We start from the raw sequence: 13,183 nt of genomic DNA on the forward strand, positions 1-13,183 counted from the left end.
CAGAAAAGTGACAAACCGTTGATGGGAAATATGGTTCTGAATCAATCTGATATAAAGACAGGAAGACTTACTTTCTGCCTTCTCAGTCTTCTGATTCGTCTCGAATGACCCGTCCATGTGGTACAAAGTAGAAGTTTACCTGGCAACACATGCTGTTTGTGTCCTTAAAGGTAGGGACACACCAAACTGACACCAAAGAACTGACACAGACCGACCCCTTGAGTGTGTGTGGGGGGGGGGGGCGCAACTTCCAACACGAGTCATTTGGGGGGGGCTCTTGGGAAAAAAGGTTGGGAACCACTGTTCTAGAGCAGTGCTTCTCAAAGTGTGGTCCGCGGACCAGTGGTGGCCCGTGAGCGCCCCCTAGTGGTCCGTGAGTATATTGGTAACATTTCACATTTGAAATAAATTAATTAATTTAAGTTTTCCGCACTCTCGCGGGAATATCTCCGCAATGGAGCGAGCTTAAGTTTCACTTTCGATTGCTTGATATAGCCCAGATAAATACCTTCATCACACATATTGCCACTTGTTTGTACCATTTTCAGGCGATTTGTAAAAAAACGATGTGTTTTGGGATATTTGTAGAGTTAGGTGGTCCACGAGTGTTTTTTTATTGGTTAAGTTCGAGATGACCCTGGAACCGAGGGAAACTCAATTGGCTACAAATCAACATATGATTGGTTGATCAAGCTGTCAGTCCAAACGTACGCTCTCATTCAGTGCAACGGCCAGGGCATTCGATCAAGGATGTAGAATACCTTGTTGAAGGATATTCTACCCAGAGACCCAGAACCAGATCTGATTGGTTGCTTTCTTTTCGAACAGAAATCAACGTAACACTGTAATATTACAGATCAACAACACGGATACCATTCTCATTTATTACATTTTATTTATGTAATTAAATCGATGTTTTGTTTTATCTGAGTGTCCCAGGGTATTCTCTGAATGCCTTGAAGGCCCTGACGGTGCGCCACTGCCGTCCCCACACCTAGTGCATGCTGGGATATGCCACCAGCCCTTTCAACACCATATACAGTTTGGGAAATGAACTCTTCACTTGTTTCTTTGGTTTTTGTTGGGTCTTTCTTCTGCTAATGAACAACAGCGCTTCTCCTCCTTTCCATCTCTCTCTCCCTCTCTCTCTCCCTCTCTCTCCCCCTCAGTGTCTTGTTCTCTTTTCCATAATAATTAGCTCCCCTCCAGCCCGACTTCAAAGCCTGTGGTCGGAAATCTGCATTCCCAGGATGGAGAGAGGCTGAGGAGGAGGAGGAGGAGGAGGAGGAGGAGGAGGAGGAGGAGGAGGAGGAGGAGGAGGAGGAGGAGAGGCTGAAAGAAGCCATTGTTCCTCCACAGCTTCAGATAAGAGCCTCGTATCTGCAGGGCAAGTGTAGTCAAAATATTCACAGGGAGTTCGCGATGGCGCTGATAGAGAAGCCGAGTTAGATGTTAATGAAGCGATAGCGGAGGTCAGCCAACACACAGACCTGACGCACACTCGTACTCTCAAAGTACAATGGCCTTTTCTTATCGAGCTCCACTTTTGTGGAATCAGCTTCCAGTTTGCGGTCGGGCGGCATCCGTTTTTAAGACCTTCCTTTTTGATGAAGCTTATAGTTAAGACTGCAGTGCTGCCCATTGTCCTCCTCTGGCTGCATGCGTACAACCCGTGTTCTGCAGCTCAATACGAGATGTGCTCCTGCATATGGGACACTAGTTTAGTGAGCTGGTGAGCAGCCCGTGTTCTGTGCGTGACTCCAGAGGACGGGTTCCTCTCTTTTTTCTCGTGCCTGATCGACGTTGTGTTTTGTTACTTCCCGTGGTACCCCTAGATTTAGAGGGAACGTAGCATTAGGGCTGATTAGATCCAGCCCCTAGTTTTGCTGATAAAGGCTTAGTGTGTCGGGGGACATCTCACTTCTTCGTTATTTTTTTATTATTATTATTATTAAAAAAAAAAAATTAAAGAAATGTGTTTTTGTTTGTTTTTCAGTTGAATTATACTTAAAGTTCATCAACTGTTAAAAACATACTGTTCACTTTTTTTTTTCTCCAATAAATTGATGTTTTCAAGGTAAATGGATAATCGTTTTTAATAATCAATTGTTGACCCAAATAATCGATAACCTAGTCTTCAGTACAGGTGGCAATATCGTCACCTGCGGAAGTGTTTCCTTGTACGATGTGAGGGTCTGAGGATAGAGGGTCTAAGGACAGAGGGTCTAAGGACAGAGGGTCTAAGGACAGATGGTCTAAGGACAGAGGGTCTGAGGACAGAGGGTCTAAGGACAGAGGGTCTAAGGACAGAGGGTCTGAGGACAGAGGGTCTAAGGACAGAGGGTCTGAGGACAGAGGGTTTAAGGACAGAGGGTCTAAGGACAGAGGGTCTGAGGACAGAGGGTTTAAGGACAGAGGGTCTAAGGACACAGGGTCTAAGGACAGAGGGTTTAAGGACAGAGTGTCTGAGGACAGAGGGTTTAAGGACAGAGGGTCTACGGACAGAGGGTCTAAGGACAGAGGGTCTAAGGACAGAGGGTCTGAGGACAGAGGGTTTAAGGACAGAGGGTCTAAGGACAGAGGCTCTAAGGACAGAGGGTCTAAGGACAGAGGGTGTCGTATTGTCAAACTGATATTCTGTACACACTGTGAAGTCCACTGAGACAAATGTAACATGTGTGATATTGGACTGTATGAATAAACATTGATTGATTGACACACCTCCTCCTTATTCTCTCCATTTTTCCATTTTCACTTATTTCTAGTATCTCCTTCTACTCTTCTCTCTCCATCTTGCTTGCACCCTTTCTCTTCCTTCCACGCTTTGCAGATTCGATTTCTTTACCTTCAGCCTTCCATCCTACCCCATGTATTTATCTCGTCTCCTTTTGTCCATTATTTCTTGTCTCTCCTTCACCTCAATTATCTTATCCTCTTTCTTTCCATTCCCTCTTTCCTAACCCTTTCCGGTGGGGGTGGGGGGTGGGGGGGTGTCTACAGAAGGTCCAGTTGAGATAGACACGGTTCGCCACTGGTCTTTCTCTCTCTACACAACCCTTAATCTCACATACCCTATCATACATTCCTGTTCCTATCTCTTTCTCTGGCCAGCTGTCATCTCCAATCATTCTGAGAGGATTTTCAGAAAATACTTTAAAGAACTGATTGACGAGACCCTTGAACATGTCAGATATGTAATAACGGAAAATTGTATTAATGTAAAATGCAACAGGGTATCCCAAAAATCAACCAATGGCTACAACAGCTCTGCCTGGTACGAGGTTCAGCTCGCCATCATCAATCGGCTGTATCGATTATGGATCAGTATTACTTCCCTCGTATGTTTAGGGCTACAGACACACGAGAACAAGCATTAAGATGACGAGGGTTCTTTGCAGGAATGTCCATATGTTGTCGTCCTGGGGGGACATGGGTTTCTCGATGTTAAAATGAAATAAATAAGAACAACTATACATTTACAAATATTGTTATAAACATAAGTCAGAAAGTTAATTACTTTTCCCACTACGATGCCTCTTACCCGATGACACGTGTTCTTCACTTTTAAGCCCATTTAGTAAATCACAAATGTTGAATTCCTCTTACAAGTCCATATGTTTTTATTCTTGCACATTTCTGAACTCAGGTGACGTGTGTGTGTGTGTGTGTGTGTGTGTGTGTGTGTGTGTGTGTGTGTGTGTGTGGTGTGGTGTGTGTGTGTGTGTGTGTGTGTGTGTGTGTGTGTTCGTGCGTGCGTGCGTGCGTGCGTGTGTGTGTGTGTGTGTTGTGTGTGTGTGTGTGTGTGTGTGTGTGTGTGTGTGTGTGTTCGTGCGTGTGTGTGTGTGTGTGTGTGTGTAAAGGATTACCGCAGTGTATAATATATAGATGTCGGCTCACGGCTGTCTTTCCCGTCCGATCCTGACGACCGATTTGGATTCAAGTGTTTTTTGGGGGTAGATTGTAGAGAAAATACTGGATTAGAAATTATTTGTGACGCTGGGGAATTGCATGTGTGTGTTGTAGGTCCTCACAAGTGTAGAAAAACAAACATACGCGTGTGTGCAGGTGTGTCTGTGCCTGTGCTTTGAACTCAGTTTGACTCCTGCACCTGCTGAGCAGAAGACACATCATTTTGAGTTCACATGAAGTTCACGACCCTACACACACACACACACACACACACACACACACACACCTGTGGCAATCCCCGCAGCTTATCTGTGATTCTATCTTCCCATCATCACCTACGCTTCGTGTCACTTTTGATATAAAGCGTTGTTTCCTTTTTCTCTCCCCTTTTAGTTGAGTTTTTCTTTACGATGCCAATAACGTTACGCAACAGTGTCTTCCAAGCGTCTCCTCTCACTTTCTGTTCTCCCTCTACTTGGAAAAGATTAAATAAACAAAGGGCGTTCTTCTGAACACCCCTTCAGCATGTGACAGGTGTCAAAATGGATGCCTTTTGTGTTGCCAATTTCACATTAAACGCTCAGAGACTTGTTGTCGTTGGCTGTGTGTCCTGGCCTTCGGCGAAATCCCTCATACTTCAATATCTGCATCACAAGAGAGTCCTTGATGTTTTGTTGCATCACAGTCTTTCAGGGCTTCCTATAATCCGTGTAATCGCTGACTTTGCAGCGTTGTGTTCGGATTGAAATGTATTGACATCTATCTCGTGGATATTTTCCGTATTTGTGGACTTTGTGTGCAGTAAATATTGATCCGGTATCTTCATATCAGGCTTAACAAAATGTTTAAACCTCAGTGGTTGTGTCTTTAGACTGAGTCTTAAGATGTTGTTCTATTCGATATGCAATACCCGGCTTTCCTGCAGCAGACTTAATCTGAGTTTCCCTCTGTGTACACCTGGCTGTGCGCAGACTGTGAAGTGAAGGATGGACACTTGAATGGATGAAGACGGGTGCCGCCTTGTCAGATGGGAATTTCCTAGGATAAATTATTACATGAATCAACTCGAAAGTTCTTGACAGGAGAAATCCTGGAACTGCTTTGATCGGAAGAGGAAGGCAAATATCCAAAAACCTTTCCCTTTGTCTTTTGATATCGGTGGCGAAAGCGGTGTCGTAAAACAAGCATTATAAAATAGCTCTACAAACACTGGGGTTCGTGGTTTGTCATCGAGACGCTGCAGCTGTTGCTAAAGACGTTTTTTTTTAATCCATCGGAGAGCTGATGACACTTGATTGACAGGCCGTTAATGCAGGAAAACCCCACGAAACTGCAATAAGGAAAATCACAGACCGAAACTCGTGGCGATTTACCAAGAGACATTCACTCCTGGAGATACTGACACTTGTTCACGGACACTGCAGACGATAACAGGAACTAATGGTGAAGACACACGGATGGTTTCGCGGGACATCCCACACATTTAACCGATAGCAGGAAACACCGTCCCGAATTACTCAAAGTTCCCCTCCGTGGTTCCGATATTTAAAGACAGTCATTGACCATTTGTGATCGACTGACTCATGTTAAGATGATATGTCCGGCTACAGTTGACTGGTTTCTCCTTCTTTCGAGTGGAAACACTTCCAAGATTCTCTTTTGGGAAAGACGAAACTGAATGACATCGAAATCATATTTCCTCAACATGTTTTTCTTGAACCTAAACCAGCAGTTTCCCCCTGGGCCTCACACACACACACACACACACACACACACACACACAATTGAACCTCCTGACACCTTCTTGAACTGCCATGAAATTCCTTGCAAATATAAATCAAGACAACACACAACTTCCCGGTAATATTTATTTACACCTTGCACTTATTGAATCAATGGGGAAATTGGGGTAAAAATGCAGCTGTAAAAACATTTAGTTTGAGTCGTAAGCGGATTATACTTTTATTTTCACTTTCAATTTCTCCTTTCGTTCTTTTGTTATACTATATTTGAAATCGATTGTGCTCGGAGATATAGGATGTATCTATAATGAGAGTCCTTCGTGATGTTTTTGGCGATTATTCGGTGTCTCTACTCTTTTCTCCACATCATCCAGTCCTGAGATGGATCGTCACACGTCTTCTCCCAGAGCGGTGTGAATGTATTGACTCAGTCTGCGTGCTGATTGGTTATCATTCCTCATGGTCCCTTATACCTGCAGCTGAGGGGGCACGTGTGCGCTCCTGAATCCAGTCTGGTGGATAATAGCGGAGGTTTAATCCTTCCGTAGAGATGAGAGTCACGTCTGAGACGACGCAAGTTTTCTCCCCTGTTTTGGCTTTTCTTTTTGTGAGTTTTCAGATTGATTTTACTCCAAAAACGTGGCACAGATTTCTATTAACTCGATATCATGTGGTCATTAAAACTGTCTCAACATCAAGAGCATTTTAGTGTCTCTTCGAATGGGTGAATGCTGACCGTCAAACGCGCTTTTGAGGGGTCGTAAAGACGGGGAAATCGCTATATACTGCAATATAATGTCCATTTATCATGTTTAGAGACAAGTTCATGTATATCTCGTCGGCAACGATCAAGTTGGTAGTGAGACGTGTTCTGATATGAGAATCCAGAAGATGTATACTGACAAACTAGCCAACCATCAGATGTCCACACACACACACACACACACACACACACACACATTATCCTAGTTCCCTTGAAGTGGTTCATCTTGCAGCACTTAGTGTTGCAAACAGTCTATACTGGCGGCAAAACTATAAACAAACATAATTTAACTCTTTGTCCTTCCAAGAAGTTGTGTGTGTGTGTGTGTGTGTGTGTGTGTGTGTGTGTGTGTGTGTGTGTGTGTGTGTGTGTGTGTGTGTGTGTGTGTGTGTGTGTGTGTGTGTGTGTGTGTGTGTGTGTGTGTGTGTGTGTGTGTGTGGACTAGCATTACTATACTTGTGGGGACCTAAATCTGTTTGGATAGTCACGTGTGGGGACTCGCCTCCCTTATGGGGACAAATTGGAGGTCCCCATAAGGGGGATCATTAATTTTAGGGTGAAGACTTGGTTAGGGTAAGGGTTAGGTTTGTGTGTGTGTGTGTGTGTGTGTGTGTGTGTGTGTGTGTGTGTGTGTGTGTGTGGTGTGTGTGTGTGTGTGTGTGTGTGTGTGTGTGTGTGTGTGTGTGTGTGTGTGTGTGTGTGTGTGTGTGTGTGTGTGTGTGTGTGTGTGTGTGTGTGTGTGTGTGTGTGTGTGTGTGTGTCCTCAAACCATGCCTTTGAAGTGTGTGTAGGTTTTTTTTACATCTGTGCTCATTGTAAAACCGTTCCCTCTTTGCCTGTCTCTGTTTCTGTCTTCCATCAAGCTGAAGGAAACTCCCGGCGAACATCACACAGCCGGGTTCTTCTTGATGTTTTCAAACCACAGCGATCTGCTGGCTGGGAAATAAAGACAGATACAGAGGCATTGAGACATCAGTCAGTCAGTGCTGAGAGTCGAAACCAGACCATCATCTGTGTGTTGCCCACAATCTGAAGAGTGCAATAACAAAATGGATACAACAAAACAAACAGTCGATTTATCGAAGTCTTCTTTGATCCTTTGTTTTTCTATCATGTCGTCGAAGTGATGTTTTACTAAGTCCCTTGTGAAAAGGATTCTTACTATTCTTGGCAAAAGGTTATCATGGAAGAAATACCCAAGTGTCTCCCTGACCCAGTTTGCTGCAATTGTCCACCTGTGGAATATGTATCGCCCACTCTCGATGCACCAGTCATTGCTTGTAACTCAACGACGTCCTCAGATCCTTTACGTGAACCAGTCGTTTATTAACCGGAGATCTTGAATAGTGTGCCGGATCCGTCCACGTTCACTTTGGGACTGGTGGCTTTGCTGATGCACCTGTCGTCAGAAGTGCAGAATGGACGTACATTTGTGAATAGATTTAGTTTTGAAACAATACCACTGGGATTATCGTACGGTATCCAATCAGTCTTTGCTAAGCGTTGATATTCGCCTCGACACATACGCTTTGGGGGGTTTGTTCTAGGGCTGCACGATTTAGGGAAAGAAACTAATTGCAATTTTTCTGACCGATATTGAGATTCGATTTGCGATATTTGTTTTTAAGCGACCCAATGGAAGTTTATTGTAAAATCCATATCTCCGGCTAGGAAGGTCGCATCAACGTGCTCCCGTCTCTAGCACCCCGCAGCCCGAGCTACGAGTGACAGAACTAAACTTACATGAAACTTCCGTTGGGTTGCTTTAAAGTCGAGCTTCAGTTTCAGATTCTCCCTGTGATAGAAACACGTGATGGAGCAGTACTAACCTGACCCAGATGGTTCACCAAAGCATCTGAAGCTCCATTGGAAGCCATTTGGAAAGGGCAGGCACTTTCAAGAGCACTTGGCAGGTGATTGGATCAATCTGTCTATCACCTTCTATCATGGGCCACTTCTGATTGGTTAACAATGGCTGGTACATGTGGAGCACAGCACTTCTGATTGGTGTGGAGGACTGACACACAAGAAGAACAAAAAAAGTTTTAACAAAAGGTTTTAAAAAGAAAATGCAGGCTTTGCGATTTAAAATCGATTAATCGTTCAGCCTAGTTTGGACCAAAGTAACTACGAGAGTTTTTGACTGTTATGCATCAGAGGGATTTATGGTCGTGCAAAAGCTGGTAATAGTTTACAAAGTAAGGTTGTAAATGTCAGATGCATGATGGGTATGCTACATGTTTGACTGGATCATTGGAAACCAGTTTGTGTTTTGCCTATGGTTGTCACCCCAACGCATTTTGCTCTAATTCTACACATTTTGAATATGTTCTTTCCATGTGATTGCCTATTCTCGATGTCCCAGTCATTGCTGAGTTATAACTCGTTGACATCATCATGTAATTGAAGTTAATGTGGCGCTTATTGACCGGAGATGTTCTGTTGTTGGACCCTTGAATAGTGTGCAGGATCTGTCCACGGTTCTTTGTGTACGGTGGCTTTGCTGATACACCTGTTGAATGTACGTACACAATACAACAACAATACAAAAACGATAGTGCTGGGATTACTTTAAGGCGTCCATTCTGTCTCTGCTACATATTCTTATTAAGACATACGCTTTTCGAGGTTTGGACCAAAGTATCTACTCGAGCGTTTGACTGTTATGCATCTTGGTTGTACCTTTCCGAGGGATGTATGGTACTCCCAAAGACGGACAAAGTAGATTTAGATTTGAAGCAATACTGCTAGGATTATAGTAAGGTATCCAATCAGTCTTTGCTAAGCGTTGATATTCATCCCTACACATACGCTTTTGGAGGTTTGGATCAAAGTATCTACGAGAGTTTTGCTTCTGAGGGATTTATGGTCGTGCAGAAGCTGGTAATAGTTTACAAAGTAAGGTTGTAAATGTCAGATGCGTGATGAATAGTGGCCTTTTAGCTGCTGAACTGTAACCAAACCTTAATAACACTGTGTGCAGATATCGTATGAATAGTTTAACATATTGCTGATGGGTGTATTATTCTTAAAAATACTGTCGTTGGAAATCGTTTATTTAAGCTGACAGAAGGCACCTGGTCTCACTTGTTCCCCATCCACTAGTTCCCTGACCATTCTGATTTACATGTTGGGATTCCGTTAGCTCGTTAGCATACAGGCTGCCCGCCATCTGCCGGATTAGCATGCTGGACGTGCTACTTATGTGGTTTATAAAAACAACAAGTTGCTTTCACACTTTAGCTCGCTAGAAGAGAGTAGAAAACTCAATATTTAGATATCTTTACTTTATAGTTTATTACAGGAGTACATTTAACAATCACGGTAACAAAAAAAGGAAAGGAAGAAAGTAGACATTCATATTTAAACTAAATGAAACATTTTTCCTGTAAAAAGAAATACAAATATTATGTACAGAATGACATAAGACCAACAGGTGAGAGGAAGGGGACGTGTAGTCGCATGGCACTTAAAACATAGACATACCTCGCAAGTGCTTTCTGTTTTCCATAATTAATATCAAATAAAATGCAGTGATAATAAGTCTGAATAACAAAACAAAAAATAATTATCAAACAGTTATCAAATCAACAATATTAACATTTTAAACACTGTTTACAATATAACTGAAATACATAACATTCTAAATACATCCAATATTTACCTTCTCATTTAGGCTAAAAACTCTAGATCTGTAATAGAATAAAAAATAGCATTTCAAATATCTTATAACAACAATATTAATCGTACAATAACATTACTATTAGGTTATTAGTAGACGTAAATAGCTGATTTTCCACATGGCTTGCTAAAGGGAGGAATATTGTACAAATTAATATACACTATAATCTATTTATGCTCCTTGCTTTCACAAAACGCACATAATTAATCATTATTTGTAATGATTAAAAAAGCACTTGATACAAACTATTGCGATCTAGAACTCTCAAATAGAAAATATACACAAGAAAAGCAGCAAAAAAACTCTATTTTTATATATTTTTTATCGTGAAGAAATCAGTGGTGTGGTTGGTGTGAAAGAGTGAACAATGTCTAGCACGGGCAGAATCCATCTGGAATGCTATTGGACAACAGGATCGTCCAATAAGAGCGTCCCCTGAAACCTCATTGGTCCTTTCTTTCTCTCTCGAGCTTCCGTTCGGAACTTAGAACTCCATCCGAGGGGGGGTTCTAGAATGTCCGAGAGTTCCGCGAACGAGTCCCAGAGTTCCGTGGCGGTTAGCTTTTTTTTTTTCCCTTTTTGTTCTACGTATCGGAAACCGAGAACAAAGTCTTCCTTCTCCAAAAATATGGAAGTCGCAAAGCTCTGAGAGTCCTGATTGTGCAATCACCTCAAACAATAAATCTCTTCGTAGCTAATAAAGTCGCTTAAACCATGGACTTTTACTTTGTTTTGCATTCTTAGCGTTGATTGGAGGAGCAGCAAGACAACATGTCACCTTCTCCACACACCTCAAAATGGCTGCACCGAGGAGACGAGAAAAATAAAATAGTCGGCACACGAACACGGAATGACAAAGCAACACTCAAGCAGCATGTATGTAGGTTTGTCTCTTCTTTCGTCCTCCAGTTACTCCCGGTTTCATGAGGGCGACTTCTTTATCGACTTGTTGCAAGATAAAGTCCGAAAGAGTACAATCTCAACGCAACATCAAAGTGTAGTGTATCAAAGCACAGGTTCGGAGAGTGTACGAAGCAGACCTGGACCTTGATCCAGTTACTTTAAAGTGATACCAATGGCGAGTTCGACTTCAATGCTTCCTTGGTTTGCAGAAGTGCCCCGGAAACCCCTGATTTGTTTTTGTGGACAGAGAGTAACGATCTGAAGCTTATTCCACTGTATGGAAGCATTATAGGAACGTGTACAGACCCTTAAGTGTACAGGCTGCTTTGTGAAATGAAAGCATGAAGGGAAGACTAGCCCTTGAATGTAACGTGTTTTACCCGTTCAGTATATCCTCTCCATCAGAACTACGTGCCTTATTCGTAAGCTATGTCCTTTAACACCTGCTGTTCGATTGGACTAACTCGGCAACACATTGTACCTGTGCTATGATCATTAATTTACTGTAAGCTAGTAAACTATTTGAATTCAATGGGAACACAATGCCACCAATGATATATATACTCTTGAGTTGAATCTTGGTGGAGAACATGTCAAACTATCAGTCGATATATCCATCTCATTTACCCTGCTCTTAAACTGGTCCTTCCGTCCTATACCCTGTGTCGTCCACCATTTTCTCTTCTTTCAACACTTCATATTCCCAAAAGTACCACCATACTTTTCTTTCTCCCATTGTGCACTACCCACCTTTCTTTTTCAAATTATATTACATAGCTTTTTGTTTGTACATACATTTAGTTTGTATATTTCCTTAAAAAAATACACAGAATAGAGAATAATTAAGAAGTTTTTTGGCAGTTTCTCTCTCAGAGGAAAGTCCTGATCATCATCAGTTGTAACAAGAAAGAGACAAAGACGTTTCTCTTAGTCTGAAAAGGAACCTCCAACTTGGTGGTGGAGGAGAACAAATAAGAACTTATTTCTTTCCTTCCTTCAATCTTCTCCTTTAAAGACTTCTGCGATCACCCTCCCCTCGACTCTTCAGCTCTCTGCCCTTCAAACAGTGGCTCCCAGCAGCTCTTCTGACTTGGCCATGATCTCGTTCTGGTTGGAGTCCAATCCGTAGAACTTGACTTTCAGCCCGTCGACAGGGTGGACCACCGGTACCGTGATCACCCGTGGAAAGTCCCGGGTTGCGAGCTCGAATCTGCTGGTGCTGGCCAGCTCGATGGCGAGGATACGGAGAAAGAGGGTCGCCAGTTGTTTGCCAAGACAGGACCGAACACCGCCGCCGAACGGCAGGTAGTGGAACCGTCCCTCTTTGTCTTCTCCTCGCTCCTGGCTGAAACGGTCAGGATCGAAGGCGTCCACATCCTTAAAGACGGCCGCGGTGTCGTGGGTGTCCCGAATGCTGTACATCACACTCCAGCCCTTTGGAATCTGGACTCCCTGAAGACACAGAAAGAAACGCAGATAATGAGCAGGGTTGTTGTTTTTCCCAAATCTTGAAACGTCAAACTTGCAATAAATATCTATCGTCGTGACGACACTTGGTCCTCGGTTAATATGTCCTTACATCGTTGTGTTTAGGCGTAGAACCTGACTTGTCTCAGACTTTCAAATGTCTTTTTTATTCTTTGTGTGAACTTCAGATTTAGCGGCTACAGTATTCAGTTGGGAAGACAAAAAGAAACGCGGAAATTGAGCAGGGTTGTTGTTTTTCCCAAATCTGGAAATGTCAAACTTGGAAGGCCAGACACTTTGCAATTTGGCAAATAATCTGAACGCAGGTTTTCTACAAGCATTGGGGAATTTTCTGGGCACCATTTATCTTCTATCACACCAGCAAATATGAATATCTATCGTCGTGTCTTCGTCCCTGCTAAAATGGTAGGCGTAGTTTCCTCAGACTTCCAAAGGTCTTGTGTATTATTTGTATGAACTTCAGATTTAAATCATTAGGTGGCTACAGTATTCAGTTGGGAAGTATTAATATAATCTGCACTCCCTGACGACATAAAGAAGACAGAAAAATGTGCAGGGTTGTTGTTTTTCCCAAATTTAGGAACGTCAAGCCAGAAACTTTGGAATCTGATTTCGGTCTACGAGCATTGGGGAATGTTCTATTATACAAGGCACCATTTATCTTCTATCATACGAGCAAATATCAATCGTCGTGAC

At 42.8% G+C, this 13,183-nt stretch overlaps 1 protein-coding gene across 1 annotated transcript in view; it reads right to left on the reverse strand.

Annotated features, from left to right (window-relative positions):
• Positions 1-9,692: 9,692 nt before the first annotated feature.
• Positions 9,693-13,183, reverse strand: part of cyp26b1 (cytochrome P450, family 26, subfamily b, polypeptide 1) — a 34,885-nt gene continuing 31,394 nt past the window's right edge. Inside the window, exon 7 of the mRNA XM_034078811.2 lies at positions 9,693-12,451. Within this exon, the coding sequence (XP_033934702.1) occupies positions 12,059-12,451 (393 nt within the window). The 3' untranslated portion in view covers positions 9,693-12,058. The remainder of the gene's footprint in view (positions 12,452-13,183) is intronic.

The sequence above is a fragment of the Pseudochaenichthys georgianus genome, unplaced genomic scaffold (assembly GCF_902827115.2).
Source record: "Pseudochaenichthys georgianus unplaced genomic scaffold, fPseGeo1.2 scaffold_490_arrow_ctg1, whole genome shotgun sequence".
In the NCBI taxonomy this organism is placed as follows: domain Eukaryota; kingdom Metazoa; phylum Chordata; class Actinopteri; order Perciformes; family Channichthyidae; genus Pseudochaenichthys; species Pseudochaenichthys georgianus.